The 19,735-nt window shown below is 46.8% G+C and overlaps 1 protein-coding gene and 1 pseudogene across 1 annotated transcript; one reads left to right on the forward strand and one right to left on the reverse strand.

Moving 5' to 3' along the window:
- Positions 1–725: 725 nt before the first annotated feature.
- LOC121847585 lies at positions 726–4,482 on the reverse strand (annotated as a pseudogene).
- A 3,628-nt stretch (positions 4,483–8,110) lies between these two features.
- On the forward strand, positions 8,111–13,394 carry LOC112235264 (perforin-1). The gene is made up of 7 exons (XM_024403679.2): positions 8,111–8,237; positions 8,643–9,013; positions 10,559–10,722; positions 10,835–11,054; positions 11,152–11,291; positions 11,415–11,838; positions 12,551–13,394. The coding sequence occupies exons 1-7, from the start codon at positions 8,231–8,233 to the stop codon at positions 12,998–13,000; spliced, it is 1,776 nt and encodes a 591-aa protein (XP_024259447.1). The 5' UTR covers positions 8,111–8,230; the 3' UTR covers positions 13,001–13,394.
- Positions 13,395–19,735: the final 6,341 nt, after the last annotated feature.

Below are 19,735 nucleotides of genomic sequence, written 5' to 3' on the forward strand. Positions count from 1 at the left end.
GGACCCTCGCTGGAGGCCCCGGACTGGGGAACCTCGCTGGAGACCCCGGACTGGCCCATGGAACAGGAACAGGACTCATCAGGCTGGGGAGACCTACTGGAGGCCTGGTCCTTGGAGGAGGCACACAATAAACTGGGCTGTGGGGGAGCACTGGAGATCTGGTCCTTGGAGGAGGCACAGGATGAACCGGGCTGTGGGGGAGCACTGGAGATCTGGTGCGTATCCTTGGCACCACTCTTCCGGGCTGAATGCCCACTCTAGCCTGGCACCTCCAGAGCACAGGCACAGGTCGAACCAGGCTGTGGGGAAGCACTGGAGATCTGGTGCTTAGACCTTGCACCGCTCCTCTTGGCTGCATGCCCACTATAACCCAGCACGTGCGGAGCGCAGGCATAGGATGAACCAGGCTGTCACAGCGCACCGGAGACACAGTGCGCAGAGCCTGCGCAGGACTCACCGGGCTGTGGAGGCGCATTGGAGGTCTGGGGCGTAGAGCTGGCACAAGATGTGCAGGGTTGGGGAGGCGCAAAGGAGGCCTGGTGCGTGGGGCCAGACGGCTAGCACGCACCTCAGGACGAGTATGGAGAGCTGACTCAGGTGACATCAAATTGAGGACACGCTCCTTAGGGCGAATGTCGTGCCTCATGCACCAACACAGCAGCTCTCTCCTAACTCTCTCCTCCAATCTCCCCATCAACTCCTTAACTGTCTCTGCTTCACTCCCTTCACCCCCCTCCAAGTTCACCTTCCTCTCCCCGACTGGCTCTGGTTCCAACCTGTCCCATGTGCCCCCCCAAAAGGTTTTTGGGGGGCTGCCTCTCCTGACCACCCTGCTTGGTCCTTTGGTGGTGGGTAGTTCTGTCACGGGCGTCTTCCTGGAAATGACCGGACAAAGGTGCTGCGTGGTGAGCGTATTTCTTTATTTATATAAATGTTGCCAACAAAACAAGAAACAAAGAAATAACCGTGACGCATACGAGGGCTATAGTGCCACTAACAAAGATAACTACCCACAAAATACTAAGGAAAAAAAGGCTGCCTAAGTATGATTCCCAATCAGAGACAACAGACAGCTGTCCCTGATTGAGAACCAAACCCAAAACATATAAACAGAAAACATAGAAATACATTAACTAGAATGCCCACCCTAGTCACACCGTGGCCTACCCAAAATAGAGAATAAAAGCCTCTCTTTGGCCAGGGCATGACAGAAGGGGGCTTCAAAGGGGACTTCAAAGACTCCTGCCACTTGTTGGGGCCCAAAGACCTTGACACCTTTCACTTCACACCTCAGTGCTAATTGAAGTTGTATCTGGTCTGTCCTAGCAAGCCTGGCAGCCTTAACTCAGCATTCAGTCCCCATAAAGTCAAATATATCATTGTAATGTACTTTTACATTTTTCATTTTTTTCTTGGCTTTCAAATAACATCACACCAAACACAACTCACTCAGTTCCAGGTTGATCATCTATCATCTGTTAACATTTAAACGTCCGGTAAAGGATATAATGGCCCTCCACGTCCTCCTCACTATGCTTCAGACCCGAAGGCAGACCCACCCAGCGGTTCAGACACAACGGCCGGGCTCCGCCTGGTGGCACTCTAGGCCTGGCTTAGTGTTAGGGACCACTGTAGCAAGTGTTGACGTTAGCACTTGCCTGTTCCAGGTGCCCAGGTTCCCTGAGCTGTTGAGTGAACAACTGGAGCGAGCAAGCAATAGTTCATGGATGGCAGATAGCCTGGCGGTTAAGAGCATCGGGCCAGTAACCGAAGGGTTGCTGGTTTGAATCCACAAGCCGACTAGATTAAAAATCTGTCGATTCGCAATTGAGCAAAGCACTTAATCCTAACTACTCTGGATAACAGCGTCTGCTAAATGACTAGAATGTAAACGTCTTGAAGAACAATCTGGCCTAGATGGCTGTAATGTTGATGTTATGGCACCGGATCATGTTCACCGATTCTGGTGATAATGTAGGTGGCGCAGCGGCAGTAGTTGTTGAGGCGCTTGTGGATGACGTGCTCCTGTTCCTCTCAGGTGCCGGCGCTGAATTCTCAGACCTGAAAGACAGTGCCACATCATACCTGTGCATGTTTATTGGTTGTTGGGATTTAGGAAGTCATTTTACCACTGGTGTTGCTATTTTACTTACTTGGTATAAAAAGTTGACTGGATGTTGTATTTTTTTTTGTTTAAAACATTTTTAAAATTAGTAACGTATCTCAGTACATTATCCCACTGTTGAGGAATTCTATTTTGTTCAATACAAATGTGACATTGTCTTCAAGTAAAATGTTAACTAAATCATTTGAAAACAAAATGGCAGACCTGAGGCACCACATTGGTCAGTGTTTATGTGGAGGCCTCGTGGTCTGGGTCAGTCTGGTGGTCGTCAGGATTGAGGTGGCCATGTTTGTAAAGTTTGGCATTGGTGTAGTTTTCCAGCACTGCCAGTGCATGTAGCCACACGGGAATGCCTGCAACTCGCCAGTGTCAGAGACAGTGGACAGCTGGGTGGGAAACAAACAGACAGGCAATATGAGATAATGAAGGGTGGATATAAAGTGTGATTGTTATGGATATTGATATGGAGATGAGTGAATATACTACTTCTTCAAATACATGCTTGCTGTGGAAAGGAGACTTTATGGCAGTTTATGATCAGTCAACTATAAGCCCATGAAATTAGGTGCTTTTGCCCATGAAATTACATGTAATTTTATTGAGTTAGCACCACATACTTTCAAATTCAAATGCTATAGAAAAAAACAGACATTAAGAAAGAAATACAAATAAATAAACAGTCTATCAGTGAAAGCCAATCAGTATGGAATAATACATTGGACGGATGGGTCTTGGTCAAAAGTAGTGCACTAAATAGGGAACCGGGTGCCATTTGGGATGTAACCATTGGCTTGAAATGTCACCACGTAACCTGTGGCGCGTACATCCAGGGCACATCCCCCCTCTTCTCCCAGTCAGAGCTACTGAAGGTATAGGCTGAGTAAATGGGGACGTGGTCGGCCGTGTCGTACAGTGTGACGTAGTGCGGCTTGTTGTAGTGTTGGCAGATCTTCTGGAGCGAGTGGTCCTCTAGGCCCACGGAGGGCGTCTCCATGTACAGCAACTCCTTCTCCACCCTCCCCTGAACACCATCCGTCATTGCCATGGTGACCAGTAGTAAGGCCTGTGCCCAGAGTAGGGCCATGATGACTTCAGCTACAAGGTCACGATGTAGAAATGGAGTTAAGCTGTCCCAATGGAAGGAAAGGAGAAGTCTGAGTGTGAGTCTGAGGAGCTTCAATGAGGTGATATGTCCTTTGCATTCCTGTGCATGTGTCTCTCTCTGTTACTATCTGTCTGTCTGTCTGTCTTTCCGTCCCTCTTAGTACCTATATGTGTCCCTGAGCTCTTTGTGTCGGCAGCTCTGAAGGAGAGGTACACCTGTGTCTCAGCGTTAGCTCTCCCTAATCTGGGCAAAGTATGCAAAGCCATGCACCTTTTAGCCCAGCTGACTCGCTCATCATTGGCTATAAGGAGGAATAAAGAGGTCATTGCTAGCCTGGTCCCAGATGTATTTGTGCTGTAGAGCCAATGGCTATGGACTTTGTCATGACAACAACTATAGAAGTTGGCAATACAGCACACGATCTGGGACCAGGGTAGGCTATTACCAAATCCTGATGGGTTTTTCCATTGGTGGTTGGAGGAAGTGAATTAATTCAGCTGGACTGAAACCTCTAAAGACTGAAAACAGACTGATTGACAGGTGACTGTTTGGTCACTTTAGAACGAGCGGTTCCTGTCACTTGTCAAGAGCTTTTTCCCCTGAGTACTAGAGGTTGGACCATAGTGGATGGAAAACCAAACTTACCTCAGCTCGCTCTGAGGGGCCAGTTCCTGTCACTTAACGTGTCAAAAGTTTTTTTTATAGATGTGTTGGTGTTTCATACATCATATTATATGTGATAGGTTTCAGTCTCTTCCTGGAAGGCTGTGGTGGCTAGACTCATAGATGGTCTTGTATATGGTTATGCTGCATGACCATGTAAGGTTGTGTTGGTGTCATGTGTACTCAGGCATGACTTGATGGGAAATCAAAGAGAGCCCTTCCAGCACACCCTTTAAAGGGGAAACAAGTGTCAGGTACTGTACCTCAATGACATGAGTGATTCAGTTGATCCATTTCCTTGTCAAGGCCATAACAGTTTATGTTTCTGTATGTGTGTATTGGGCATAGCAACAAATAATTGGTGAATGAAAATTGTACCCCCACCCGGTTAACAATACCTCTCGGAATGGTGTTACTGGCGGTGGTGAGGCCGGTGATAACATACACCGCTCCATGGCAGTAGTTGTTGCGGCGTGTTGGGGAGCCAGTTGTGTTGGAGGAACTCCTTGGCCTGGGGCACCACATTGGCCAGGCTGTAGGTGGAGGCCTTGTCCCCGGGCCTGGTGCTGGTCGGGGTCCAGCTGGCCATGCCTCGCTCTGCTCCATGGCTAGGAGTCTGGATGTAGACCGGGGGAAGGGCTGCATGTTACCTGTCCTAGAGCCACTGGACAGCTGGAGTAGATAGAGAGGGATAGAGCAGTGTGTGATTACACAGACAGAACATAGATGCTACACGGTACAGGCACCACTGGACAGCTGGAGTAGATAGAGAGGGATAGAGCAGTGTGTGATTACACAGACAGAACATAGATGCTACACGGTACAGGCGCCACTGGACAGCTGGAGAGGAGAGAGTGAGAGAGTGAGGAGTAGCATGCAACAGATGAATGCGTATAAAAATGAGTTATTATACAAATTGCAAACAGGAATATCAATAGTACTATGTAACAATGTGTACCATTTACCTGCACTTTGTTCACAGTGAGACCTGTTCATTGTGAGGGAAGTGTCATTTGGTGCTGTGCTTATCAAGACTTCTAGCCACCATGCCAGAGTACCAGAGGAAGGGTTTCAACTGTGCTCACCGCCGCAATAAAGCCCTCTTCTCACCACTGTAGCAGACGGTCTATTCTTTGAATAAGGCTCTTTATCAGCTTCTAACCCCAAAGCCATAAGACTGCTGCACAGTTCATCAAATGGCTACATGGGCTATTTGCATTGACCCCCCCCTTCTTCCTTTTTACACTGTTGCTACTGGCTGCTTATTATCTATGCATAGTCACTTAACCCCTACCTACATGTACATATTACCTCAATCACCACGACTAACCTGTACCCCCGCACATTGACGGTACCGGTCCCCCTGTATATAGCCTCATTATTGTTATTTTATTTATGTCTTTTTTTACTTTAGTTTATTAAGTCAATATTTTCTTAACTCTTATCTTTCGTAAAACTGCATTGTTGGTTAAGGGCTTGTGTCACACCCTGACCATAGTTTGCTTTGTATGTTTCTATGTTTGTTTGGTCAGGGTGTGATCTGAGTGGGCATTCTATGTTGTGTGTCTAGTTTGTCTGTTTCTGTGTTTGGCATGATATGGTTCTCAATCAGAGGCAGGTGTTAGTCATTGTCTATGATTGGGAACCATATTTAGGTAGCCTGGGTTTCACTGTGTGTTTGTGGGTGATTGTTCCTGTCTTTGTGTTTTGTACCAGATAGGGCTATTTTGAGTTCTCACGTTTATTGTTTTTTTTTTATTCGTGTATAGCGTCTTCATTAAAGAAACATGAATAACCACCACGCTGCGTTTTGGTCCTCCTCTCCTTCACCACAAGAGAACTGTGACAGAATCACCCACCACAACAGGACCAAGCGGCGTGGTAACGGGCAACGGCAAAAGCAGCAGCAGGAGAAGCAACAGATGCAGCAGCAACAGGAGCAGCAGCAGCAGCAGTGGGAGAGGCTGCACTACTTGGAGAAATGGACATGGGAGGACGAATTGGATGGTAAAGGACCCTGGGCTCAGCCAGTAGAATATCGCCGCCCCAAAGAAGAACTGGAGGCGGTGCAGGTGGATGGAAGCCTTCCAGCCCCAAAAATGTCTTGGGGCGGGGGGCTCACCGGGCTAGAGTGGGCCAACTTCCTGTGGCCAAGTGCCAGGCACCGTGAAGCCAGCTGTCCCCAGTGCGCATCTGGTCTCCAGTGTGTCTCCTTGGGCCGGCCAAGTGCCATGAAGCCAGCATGGCACCAACCTTGGCACCAACCTTGGTGTCCCCGGTTCGCCTGCATAGCCCAGTGCGGGCTATTCCACCTCGCCGCACTGGCAGGGCGACCAGGACCACTCAACCGGGTAAGGTTGGGCAGGCTCAGTGCTCAAGAGCTCCAGTGCGCCTGCACGGTCCGGTCTATCCGTCACCACCTCCACGCACCAGCCCTCCGGTGGCAGCCCCCCGTACCAGGCTGTCTCTCCGGTCCATCCTTACAGGGGCTCCCTCCTCTCCGGCGCTACCAGAGCCTTCCTCCTCTCCAGCGCCGCCAGTGCCGCCCGTCTGCCCAGCGCCGCCAGTGCCGCCCGTCTGCCCAGCGCCGCCAGTGCCGCCCGTCTGCCCAGCGCCGCCAGTGCCGCCCGTCGGCCCGGCGCCGCCAGTGCCGCCCGTCTGCCCGGCGCCGCCAGTGCCGCCAGTCAGCCAGGGGCCGCCAGTGCCGCCAGTCAGCCAGGGGCCGCCAGTCAGCCAGGGGCCGCCAGAGCCCCTCTGTCCCGAGCAACCGCCCCTCTGTCCCGAGCAGCCGCCAGACCCCCTCTGTCCCGAGCAGCCGCCAGACCCCCTCTGTCCCGAGCAGCCGCCAGACCCCCTCTGTCCCGAGCAGCCGCCAGACCCCCTCTGCCCAGAGGCGCCAGACCCCCTCTGCCCAGAGGCGCCAGACCCCCTCTGCCCAGAGGCGCCAGACCCCCCCTGCCCAGAGGCGCCAGACCCCCTCTGCCCAGAGGCGCCAGACCCCCTCTGCCCAGAGGCGCCAGACCCCCTCTGCCCAGAGGCGCCAGACCCCCTCTGCCCAGAGGCGCCAGACCCCCTCGGCCCAGAGGCGCCAGACCCCCTCTGCCAAGAGGCGCCAGACCCTCAGTCCAGTGGGGTCATGTAGTAGGGTCGCCGTAGTTAGGAGGCCGAGGAAGCGGACAAGGTGGCGGACTAAGACTATGGTGAAGTGGGGGCCACGTCCAGCACCAGAGCCGCCACCGCGGACAGATGCCCACCCAGACCCTCCCCAATAGGTTCAGGTTTTGCGGCCGGAGTCCGCACCTTGGGGGCTGCTGTATGTCACACCCTGACCATAGTTTGCTTTGTATGTTTCTATGTTTGGTCAGGGTGTGATCTGAGTGGGCATTCTATGTTGTGTGTCTAGTTTGTCTGTTTCTGTGTTTGGCCTGATATGGTTCTCAATCAGAGGCAGGTGTTAGTCATTGCCTCTGATTGGGAACCATATTTAGGTAGCCTGGGTTTCACTGTGTGTTTGTGGGTGATTGTTCCTGTCTTTGTGTTTTGCACCAGATAGGGCTGTTTTGAGTTCTCACATTTATTGTTTTCGTTAGTTTATTCATGTATAGCGTCTTCATTAAAGAAACATGAATAACCACCACGCTGCGTTTTGGTCCTCCTCTCCTTCACCACAAGAGAACTGTGACAGCTTGTAAGCATTTCACGTTAAGGGCTACACCTGCTGTATTCGGCTCATGTGACAAGTCAAATGTGATTTGGTTATCTCTTCTTCAGTTTGATTTGAGTTCAAAATATTGCGATATGATATTTTTACCATATCGCCCAGCCCTATCCACAGATCTCAGAGGGAGAATGACTGCCTAAGCAGTCAAATGGCTCTGTATGTCAAGTGGCAGTGCCAGGGACCCGTTTTATTGGGTGCCTAGTTGATTATTAATGGAAAAGCAGTAGCAGACAGGTGTGTGGAATTAGAGTTAGGAAACTGCTGGGTCTAGTCTTGTATTTCTGGTGCCATGAAACATTCACTAATGCACAGATATGAACTATCTGTATCTGTCTGCAAAGGCTTTCTTATACGTGAACACCAACCCTCACACCTAAACACACATAGCAACAGCAGGTGGTGGTTCATAACCAAAGGAAACTGCAGGCCCCATCTACATAAACAAAGCCTTGACCACAACTAAAACGCCGCCTCCAGGATGGAACCCACAGACATCTTGCTGTTTGTTTCCCTGTAGTCAGCTAGTCAGTCAGACGTCCGACAGACACAGAATGCTCCATTGTTCCATGATCATCTTCATCAAACCCATCATCACCAAGAGATTGTGATTGATATTATGTCAGGTAAGAGGTTATATATCTATGCTTTACTCTCTATGTATGTCTCCAAAAGAGAGCAACACTTGTTTTTTCCTCCCTTTTCTTTTTGTAGGGGAACAGGAGTCTGCTCACCCTACACATTGTATAGTTTAATGGAGATAGTTACGAGGTGAAGTGAGCAAGGAGAAAGATTAGTGCTGTGCAGTTGACTCAGGGATCGAACCCCTGTCGCATATGTACCCAGGAATTAACAGTGATTTTCCGCTAGACAAATCAAATTACGCCACAATATCTTAACATTAGACACGTTTTGAGTTCTGAAAACATCTGACAAACGTTGATATTGGAATGTAATATCCCGTTAAGTTTACCATTTGACCTTGATTTAAATGTATGTCAAATCTACTTTCTCCTCCTCCTCCTCTCCAGGCACACAGACTTCTCTGGTTGCCCTGCTGTGGCTGTGGGGAGCGTGGCTTTCCCCTGTCCTGTCCTCATGCACCACGGGCCGGCCAGCAGAGTGCAAGGCTGCGCTGTCAGCTCCCGGTACCAACCTGGCGGGCGAGGGTTTCGACGTCGTCACCATGGAACGCAAGCAGGCCTATGTCATCGACGTGGACACCTGGAGGAAGAGCGATAACGGAACCTGTACCCTCTGTGTTAACCCTTTCATGGAAGGCCAGACTCAGAGGCTGCCTGCGGCTGTGGTGGACTGGCGTCCCTCGCAGAAGTGCAACATGAAGTTAGCCAGTATGGTCTACGACTCCAGCGAGGCGTTTGTGAGCAGCAGCCAGACAGAGGTAATACTACTAAACTCAACATGTCAGGTGTTGGTTTCATCAGCTGAAAGAAAAGTTACCAGACGTGTTCCATACGCATAAAAAGCGTATTTCTCGAACATTTTGCAAACAACTTTGTTTACATCCCTGTTAGTGAGCATTTCTCATTTGCCAAGATAATCCATCCACTTGACAGGCGTGTCATATCAATGAGCTGATTGTGCTGCGGACAGTAAAAGGCCACTCTAAAATGTGCAGTTTTGTCACACAACACAATGCCGCAGATGTCTCAAGGTTTGAGAGAGCGTGCAATTGGTATGCTGACTGCAGGAATGTCCACCAGAGCTGTTGCCCGAGAATTCAATGTTAATTTCTCTACCACAAGCGGCTTCTGTCGTTTTAGAGAATTTATCAGTACGTCCAACCAGCCTTCCAAACACAGAACAAATACTGTATGTGGGTGAGCGGTTTGCTAATGTCAACTTTGTGAACAGAGTGCCCCATGGTGGTTATGGTATGGGCAGGCATAAGCTATAGACAATGAACACAATTGCATATTATTGATGGGAATTTGAATACACCCGAAATACCATGCCGAGATCCTGAAGCTGTCGTGGAAAAAATTTGGTCAGTCATATTTCACAAATACTGGAGCATGTGAGTTCAAACAGACTTTCATTACCCCTTAACAAAAGCCGAGCTGGTTCATGAATACAACAGCCTTCCAGTCTTGGCACACACGTTTGATATATTTGTCCTCCTTTCGCCACACTCACAGTAACTACTCTCAATGGCTCATCCCCTCAGGCATTTAGCCACCGTCATCTTATTGGTTTCGTATTAGAGGGCATGGAACCCGTAGAGCCACAGAAATAGACACAAATAGTCTGCACTCGCCTTAAGCCAGGTTCATGCATGTAGGACCATAGTTACAGACCGTGGCACTTTACAGGAATAACCATGCATGTCATCCTGCTAACTCCTCTGAAAGGGACACCCCTGTTCTGGAAAAAACCCAAGAGGCTTAACCATAGCAACAGTACATAGTTGGCCATAACACGGTTACAGGAAAAGCCAGTCGTGTCCACACCCCAGAGAGGTGCATGTTTAATGGTGTCTAATGACCCGGAGCACACACAGTGCACTAGTTTTGCTGGCTCCTTCTGAAATAAATTATTGCCACATATGTCCTGAAAAATTCACAATGAATCCCATTGTGAAGCCCATTTTTTTTAAAGGTTTCTGTGACCAAGAGATGCATATCTGTATTATCAGTCATGTGAAATCAATAGATTAGGGCCTAATGAATTGATTTAAATTGACAGATATCCTCACATGAACTGTTACTCAGTAAAATATTTGGAAGTTTTACATGGTGCATTCAAATTTTTGTTCAGTATATAAAATATATATTTATAGAGAGAGAGAGATTTATAATAATAGTTAGAAGTATAATAATAATATAAATAAGAATAATTGATTCAATATATATTTAAATATAGCTCTTTTCCCAATACTCAAAGTGCTTTATGTGGGTAAACTCACCTTATCCACCACCATGTGTAGGTAGATGTCAGTTGGAAGATTGGTCTGGACATTATGACCCCCCAGGCTAAGGGGTCGGTCATGGTGGGGGGCACCCACTCCAGAGCTGCCAAAACGGTGATGAGCCAGTCGAAGAAGGACAAGTACAGCTTCATCAAACAGGATATACACTGCTCTTATTACAGGTGATATACCTTATAATTATAACATAACTTGTATTCTAGAAGTTTAACTTTATAGAACCAACACTGCTCTCTACAGGCTATAAACTCTCCATCTTGTGTGTTTCTTTCCCAGATACCGCCTGCTAGATGACCCTCCCCTGCACCCTGAGTTCTCTCGCTCCCTGGGCCTCCTGCCCCCCCTCTACACAGCCCAGACCAAGGTTGAATACAGATATTTTCTTGCCAACTTTGGCACCCACTTCATCAAGAAGGTTCTCCTGGGGGGGCGGGTGAAGAGCGTGACCTCCCTGCGAGTGTGTCAGGCGGCCCTGAGTGGCTACAACGAGAACGAGGTCAAGTCCTTTTCAATCAAAATATATTAGTAAATGTATTCATCTATTTATTTATTTAAAGAAAATGTACATAACGTTAAAAACAATAATAATCCAGGTCAAGGACTGTCTTGAGGCTGAGGCCTCCGTTGCCACCGTTACCGGAACAGCCGAAGTAAAGACAGAGACCAAGTTCTGCAAGGCGGATCTTCAGAAACGTGACATCAAGGACCGCTTCAGCAGCATCTTCCAAGAGAGGTTCCATTGATTTTGATTTGATAGATTTTTGGGGGTTAATGGGCATTATACAAGACTTATAAAACACATATTTCCATTGTGGTCCTCGTTTAAGACAAATCATGACTAATGATGAACAAACAGGTTTACCGAGGTGGTGGGGGGACAGACGGACGGGACGCCAGACTTGCTCTTCTCCCAAACGGGTGGAAACTCCAAGGCCTTCGCTGATTGGGCGAGCAGCCTGAAGACCATCCCTGACGTCATCAACTACTCCCTTCATCCCCTCCACCTATTGGTGAAGCAGGCAAGTAAGAGGGCTGGGCTGAAGAAGGCTGTGGAGGACTACATCCTGGAACATGCTCTGGTCAAGCGCTGCTCTGGGAAGTGCAAGGGAGGCTCCAGCTCCAGTGCCCACGACTCCTGCCAGTGTGTGTGCCAGGCCAGCAAGGAGATGACCAGCCAGTGCTGCCCGCAGGAGAAGGGCCAGGCCCGCCTTACCGTCACCGTGAAGAACGCCAAGGGCCTCTGGGGGGACACCACCTCTGAGACCGACGGCTTCGTCAAGGTATTATCACTTTTATTTTATCTTACTAAGAAATCTGTTTTTAAATGGACTTGAATGCTAAAGTCTAGGATTTTACTTGATTTACATTTCTGTAGCCACATCCCTCTACACTATGTGGACATCCCTTCAAAAGTATGTGGACACCCCTTCAAATTAGTGTATTTGGCTATTTCCTCCACACCCGTTGCTGACAGGTGTATAAAATAGAGCACACAGCCAGCCATTGCAATCTCCATAGACAAACATTGGCAGTAGAGCAAGGTCCATAGAGAAATGGTTTGTCGAGATCGGTGTGGCCTGCATAGAGCCCATACTTGACTAGCCTGCATAGAGCCCTGACCTCAACCCCATAGAATACCTTTGGGATGAATAGGAATGCCATCTACGAGCCAGGCCTGATCACCCAACATCAGTGCCCGACCTCACTAATGCTTGTGGCTGAATGGAAGCAAGTCCAAACAGCATTGCTCTAACATCAAGTGGAAAGCCTTCCCATAAGAGTGGAGGCTGTTATAGCAGGAAAGAGGGGGGCTACTCTATATTAATGTCCATGATTTTGGAATTAGATGTTCAACGAGCCGGTGTCCACATATGTTTGGCCATGTAGTGTATATACTAAAACAAGTGGCAGGGGGCCCCGTTGTTTTTTTTCTTCTTTCTAATCACATACTGTACCTTTTAAATAAAGTTTTATTTGGTTTGATCCGTCAAGGTGTCAATGGATGGAGCAGCCATGCAGACCAGGGTGATCTACAACAACAACAACCCCGCCTGGAACAAATTATTAGACTTCGGTTTCGTCAAGCTCTCCCTGGCCAGCGAGCTGAAGTTTGCTGTGTACGATGAAGACAAAACCTGGTACAAGTCTTGGAACGACCTCCTGGGGGAGTGCAGCGTCCGGCTGGGTTCTCACAGCAAAATGTGTCCCATGAATCATGGAAACCTGTACTTTTCCTACAAGGTTGACTGTGCCACAGGACTTGGGGGCTCCACCTGTGGGGAGTATGTCCCCTCTGGGATGAACTCTGACCTCTACACCTCCCGCAACTCCCTCAACATGACCCAGGATCTGCTGGCTCACATCCGGACGGGCCGGCCCCTAGGAGACCCCCTGGCTTTCGTGGTTAAGCAGAAGGCTAATGGTCATGGAAAAAACACATGAATCTCACATCGCATGTGAGGGATAATGGTTACACTTGTCTCCTTGCTCTCAGTGAGCTGTGATCAAAACCGCTATGCTATGCACTATAAACCTTATCCTGGCCTATCTAACTTTAATACCATTTCTAACCTATTGTTCTGAACCATAAATCATTTTACTTTGGTAAAAAAAAATAATCATCATCAACAAAAACATCCAAAGTGCTGTATATCCTATGTATTTCTGAAGGTAATGGTTTATATACATGTTTATATGTTTATTGAACAGGGGCCATGTACAATTATAAAATGAAATATCATGCATTAAAATTGACATTTATGTTTTCATTCTCTCATGACTGTGCCATGTTGTTTGTGCTACCACTGTAATAAAAAGCTACTTGATTTGAAATATTCAGCTGGTAGTCCAGAACATCAATTCATTCACCCTCACTTGAAAACGAATGTGCTGCTTTTATGTTGTATTCAATGGAAGCAATTTTTCTCTAAATATATAATCATTGAATACATTTTAGAAAGGAATATTTACTACAGTTGGTGTAGCCTACTTTGTTGACTGCACCTCTTCATTGACCAACTGGACCAGTTCAAGGAGTCACTGTTAAGATTCTTTTCCATTGATATGTTATACAAGAAAGTGATTTCTTTATTATGGAATATATTTGGTGGGAAATACTAATACATTAAGCTGGGTTGGGGTCAATTGCATTTCCGCTCCCGTCAGATCAGGATGTACAGTACACTAAAATTACAATTCCAGATCACTTAAATTTCGAACAATTGAATTTGAATTGGCGTTTGGTTCACTTTTGGAATTGACCGGAATTTAAATTGAATTTAACCCAACCATGACAGTAGGAGGCATCAGGATGATTGTGTGTGTACTTCAGGGTATAGTATTGTAAGTACACAATTTAATCTTACTATTCAGCTACTACAACTAGCTAAGCACTGATATTTCACAGGGACAATATCATCTCAAAGTCTCTTAGAAAAGCGAAAAGTTTAGAAAAGTATTATATTCTCACAATTGTCCAATTCAATGGTTTCTCAACACTTTCCTGAATCACAGAAGTGTAAGTTAAATGTCAGACCATGCTTGATTTTACCAAACCCAATGTTACAGAAAAATGAAAGATCAAACCACATAAATACTAGCACAAATACAAAACAAAATTAGAAAATTATTCTCTGTAAATACTACCATTTATTTAAATGTAGAAGATTCACAAAAAAAGTGGCGACTTCAAGAGGCAATATTCTGCAGTTCGCATCGGACAACAGATTCCTTGTTGATTGTTGTCAGTGCCTGCCAAAGTAGACTGATAGTCACACCAAGTTCAAGGACTGATGTATCTTTTGCGAATTGCTTTCAAGCAAAGAAGCTGAGGCACAGTGTATAACAGATTATCATTCCAGCCACCATTTTGTGGCTCTTCGATTAGACTATTCTGCTAAGTGATGAAGCAGATGCCTTGTCTTGATTCTGTAAACTAAAACCTAAAACATAATCAGATTTAAGCATCTTTAAGCATCTTTATCATAAATGTATCTTCTTTGTTTAGTGTTAAATCTGACCATTTTTCTTACCGGCAAAGGCGTATTATTTTTTTTTTTACTATGGCCCGACACATCATTACTCTACAAGATGCTATTCCTCTTCGAGAGGATGAATGGGCTCTCAATTAAAAACTTTTTTAGACACAGGGAATACCTGGACAAAATACCTGAAATTCACTACTTTCATTTATCTGCTTACTCTGCCCTCATATTCAAGTGTTATACTATATTATTTCCAGTGACAACTATGTGGAGTTTGTGCAAACAATTTTGTGAGCTTATTACAGTATTATAGACCAAATGTTTTATTTAACTAGGCAAGTCAGTTACGAACAAATTCATCTTTACAATGACGGCCTACCCATGCCAAACCTGGGCCAATTGTGCACCGCCATATGGGCCTCCCAATCACAGACAGATGTGATACAACCTGGATTCAAACCAGGGACACCTTTTGCACTGAGATGCAGTGCCTTAGACTGCTGAGCGACTATGTCCTGGGATGTATGTAGAAGAACCCTTACCTTCTAATGACTCGTGTGGCTTGTGCATGTCATAGAGCAAAACATTACTTGTGTGTGTTCGTGAGAGTCTCAACTTTTCATAGTAGGGTCTTAATAGTTTTATAGCTCAAACCGTTCAGACATTACAGATGTTTTTTTTTGTGAGAACAACCGTTTTCGGGATCTGCCCTCGTCTCACAAACACTGCTCTAGTTCAGCACCTGTTAATTTGCGCAGGCGAATGGTTGGTTTTGGCAGATGCAGAAGATATAGACGAATCTAATGCAAAAGAAACACCAGTCTGTAGCTAAAACACACAATGTTTAAAAGGGGTTAGATGCACTAGAATGTGCTGGCGATACCGTGGGACTCAAAGCATTAGTAATGCTAAAGGACTCTCTAAGGCTCTTTTCTGCCTGTTCCTTTGTGATCAATTTCCAGGCAAGGGGGATATCTCCTGGGCATGCATCATACTCTTTGGAAAATTCCTTGTTGAATTTTGCCATCACATATTTCCAGTAGTCTGAGGCTTGTATGCTGGGATCTGCTGGAATATGCCAATTGGGAAAAATGTCTCTGTACTTTTTGAAAGGGTGGTATTTTCGATTTGTCTCATAGCATCTGAAAGAACTCTCACTGAACAGGAGAGAGGAGCAGATATCAGTCACGAGTTCCTTTGAACCATCAAACCTGTATCGACCAAGTCCCTGTGGTCTGTGTATTGAAGCGCAGTGATCATTGTGGGCCTCCCCTCCTGCCTCGCATGGTGACTTGCAGAATGGACACTGCTTCCCGCAGCCAAACACTCTTGTGAACAGGACGTTCTGTGGTTTAATCCTCAGTTGTTCCAATTTCTTACTTACATCTGTTGCATTTCTGAATTCTTCTCTCAGAGACTGTTCCATCTCCACCACAGATGTTTTGAGCCGGTAGGAAAACTGTTCCTGGTTGGAATTGTTGAGGATCATGGTGGCTTCCAATGCATCTTGGGGGATGACCAGCTTCTCTCCAAGTTCCCTGCATATGTCCTGAATGAATTCCTTTATGTTGCCATTCTTATTCATCTGTACTTTTGCGATTGCCTCAGTGATGACTCTTATGATCCCTTTGAGTTGACAGTCTTCCAACTCAAACATTTTTTTCCCTTGTGAAAATCGTTTCAACATTTCACCCAAGATCCAATTCTTGTCAAAGTCTTCATAGTGACAAGTGTAGCTCACGTAGTTGGCAAAGTTGAATTCTGACAGTAGTTGCTTCAAGATAGAGTACTGGAAAAATGTCCGAGAGCTGAATTGAAAGGCATTCTGTCCTGTCAGCATTTCCTCAACAATTTCTGGACCCAGGGAACTGGCAACATAGACTTCTACTGCAGGTTTAAGACACAGGTTGGTGAACTCCACAGATTTCTTCCGACACTGATCTTGTCCACTGATCAAGTCTTTGAAGCTCGCCAAGTTTTTACCTTTGAACTGTTCAAGGCACAAACGAGGATTATTGTCACATATGAACTGTCCATGCATTGATTGGAAAGCCCTGGATGCAAACCTACAAATGTACAATTTAATGGAGACTTCAAATGTATCGCTTGTTTCAAGATTGTTGTTGGTGTTCAACTTCTCTTCAATCATACGTATTATCTCTTGAATGTATGTGTCATTGTAATCTGTTTTATTTTGGATCTTCTCATTCACAAATTGTTTGCATATCTCTATACGGTTGTCTGCCATGCCCTGGGTTTTTCTTGTGTGCTCATCCATGTACAAACCCTTTAATAATCTCTTGAAAAACCCCTGTGGAGTGACTATGAAGGGTTCTTTTCCATGATCTTCAAGTTTCTCTTTGTTCAGCTTTTCATTCACTGAACCTCCCTTCTGCTTCATGTTAGACCGGAGTTGGTTGAAAACATCGCTCACAATGTCTCGTTTCTTTAATACTGTAAAAGAGAACTCCTGCACGGTTTCCTCCCACACCTTTTCAAATTCTCTATCAAGGTCCTTCTCTGACCGCTCAGAATGGCTCTTTCTGCAGTCCTCAAGCAACTTCAGCACCTTCTCCTCCATCACGGCTGTGTGGTTTTTCTTGATTGTGTCAAGCTTTTTCATTCCTTGTCGAATCTCAACAGCAGCGTCCAGTTTGCTCATCATAGAGTTTTCCATCTCCCTTTTCATACTTTTGGTGCTGTTTGCAAAATCCTCTCTGTATCTCTCCACAAGATAGACATGGCCCTCTGTCTGCTCGTAGTACTTGGTCAGATTGTCAAGAATGGTCTTCTCCCATTTGACAAGTTCCATTGAGGCTGCACTATTCAATTGACAGAGAAAATCCCTCTCATCTCCTGTCTGATATTTCATTGCTATTGTTCCAAAGTTGGAAATCCTTGCTTCAGCACTTGTCATCCATGTGTGCATGTGTTTTCTGATAGACCATTCCCACTTGTTGAACTCAATGCACAACTTCATGTACCAGGCTGTTTCTGAAGCTGAAGATGAAGTTTTCATACTTCACAGCATTCCAAAGGCTTTTTGTCCACACCAGAACGTCCATGATGTTGTTCCCAGGGGCTTCACAGTTCTGGAAGACCTTGATCATGTTCTTTTTGAACTCGTAAACGGACTCGCTGTACCCAGCGTTGACAGGTGCCATTGGAGGTTTTCCATGCCAAAGTCCAGGGATGTACCAGTTACCAGTCTCTGGGTTGTACTCCATCACATCTGTGAAGATCTTGTTTTATTCTTTGTTTTCCATGCTGGCTGCTGCCTGGGTCATCTCATTCAATTGCTCCAAGAGCATTTTCCGGTCTCTCATGTTCTTGTCGTGTGCCGAGACATCTGCCACATTCTGGTGGACAAATTGACACTTGGGCTTCTTTCCCACCGCTTTGTCACGTACTATAGGCCACAATTGCCAGGCCCATTGTGAGATTATAAATAATGTTCCAATCAATATGTTTAGGGATATGTAAGTTATAGCAGAGGTAACATGTATAAGCGGTGCCTTCTTTACTGGTATTCATGTGAGGAGGTGTATGTGAACCTGGGTCTCCTTCTTGTCAAAACAATGCCTTAGTCCACTTAGCCAGTCTTCAGGACTGCATTGTTATGACGAACCACCCTTGTTACACTGAACACATGGGGCCCGATTCAGACTTGAGATAAGTAGACTTAACATAGAATCAATTGAAGCAAGGACTTCAATTCATGTTACATCACCTTATCTTAAAGGGGCAATCCGTAGTAGCTACATCAGATTTTGGACATATACATTAATGATATGTACCCATTGATTCTTGAAGAATATAACTTATAAATTGTTACGGTTTTCTAGGTGTGAAGGAGAGTCGGACCAAAATGCAGCGTGTAGATTGCGATCCATGTTTAATGAACGATGTAAACACGAATTAACACAAACACTACAAAACAAAGAACGTAATGAACGAAATGAAAACCGAAACAGCCACACACCACAATACAAAAACCCCATGCCACACCCTGGCCTGACCCAATACATGAAGAAAAACACAAAATACTTAGACCAGGGCGTGACAGAACCCCCCTAAGGTGCGGACTCCCGAACGCACCTCAAAACAATAGGGAGGGTCCGGGTGGGCGTCTGTCCATGGTGGCGGCTCCAGCGTGGGACGTGGACCCCACTCAGTCAATGTCTTAGTCCCCTCTCCTCGCGTCCCTGGATAGTCCACCCTCACCGCCGACCATGGCCTAGTAGTCCTCACCCAGAACCCCACTGGACTGAGGAGCAGATCGGGAATGAAGGACAGCTCGGGACTGAGGGGAAGCTCGGGAGTGAGAGAAAGCTCGGGAGTGAGAGAAAGCTCTGGAGTGAGAGGAAGCTCAGGAGTGAGAGGAAGCTCAGGAGTGAGAGGAAGCTCAGGAGTGAGAGGAAGCTCAGGAGTGAGAAGAAGCTCAGGAGTGAGAAGAAGCTCAGGAGTGAGAGGAAGCTCAGGCAGTTAGATAGATCTACCAGATCCTGGCGGGCTGGTGGTCTCAGCAGATCCTGGCTGACTGGCGGATCCTGGCCGACTGGCGGATCCTGGCCGACTGGCAGTTCTGGCAGATCCCGGCTGACTGGCAGATCTGGAAGAGTCTGGCTGACTGGCAGATCTGGAAGAGTCTGGCTGACTGGCAGATCTGGAAGAGTCTGGTTGACTGGCAGATCTGGAGGAGTCTGGTTGACTGGCAGATCTGGAGGAGTCTGGTTGACTGGCAGATCTGGAAGAGTCTGGTTGACTGGCAGATCTGGAAGAGTCTGGCTGACTGGCAGATCTGGAAGAGTCTGGCTGACTGGCAGATCTGGAAGAGTCTGGCTGACTGGCAGATCTGGAGGAGTCTGGCTGACTGGCAGATCTGGAAGAGTCTGGTGACTGGCAGATCTGGAAGAGTCTGGCTGACTGGCAGATCTGGAAGAGTCTGGCTGACTGGCAGATCTGGAAGAGTCTGGCTGACTGGCAGATCTGGAAGAGTCTGGCTGACTGGCAGATCTGGAAGAGTCTGGTTGACTGGCAGATCTGGAAGAGTCTGGCTGACTGGCGGATCTGGAAGAGTCTGGCTGACTGGCGGATCTGGAAGAGTCTGGCTGACTGGCGGATCTGGAAGAGTCTGGCTGACTGGCGGATCCTGGCAGACTGAAAGATCTGGCTGCTCCATGCTGACTGGCGG

This window comes from Oncorhynchus tshawytscha, linkage group LG10, assembly GCF_018296145.1.
Source record: "Oncorhynchus tshawytscha isolate Ot180627B linkage group LG10, Otsh_v2.0, whole genome shotgun sequence".
Lineage (NCBI taxonomy): Eukaryota > Metazoa > Chordata > Actinopteri > Salmoniformes > Salmonidae > Oncorhynchus > Oncorhynchus tshawytscha.

What these genes read in the sequence shown, in the direction of transcription:
- LOC112235264 (XM_024403679.2), top strand. An exon ending in ATACACTGCTCTTATTACAG is followed by an intron (nt 10,723 to 10,834) that starts GTGATATACCTT and finishes TTTCTTTCCCAG; the next exon opens with ATACCGCCTGCTAGATGACC. An exon ending in AGACCGACGGCTTCGTCAAG is followed by an intron (nt 11,839 to 12,550) that starts GTATTATCACTT and finishes TGATCCGTCAAG; the next exon opens with GTGTCAATGGATGGAGCAGC.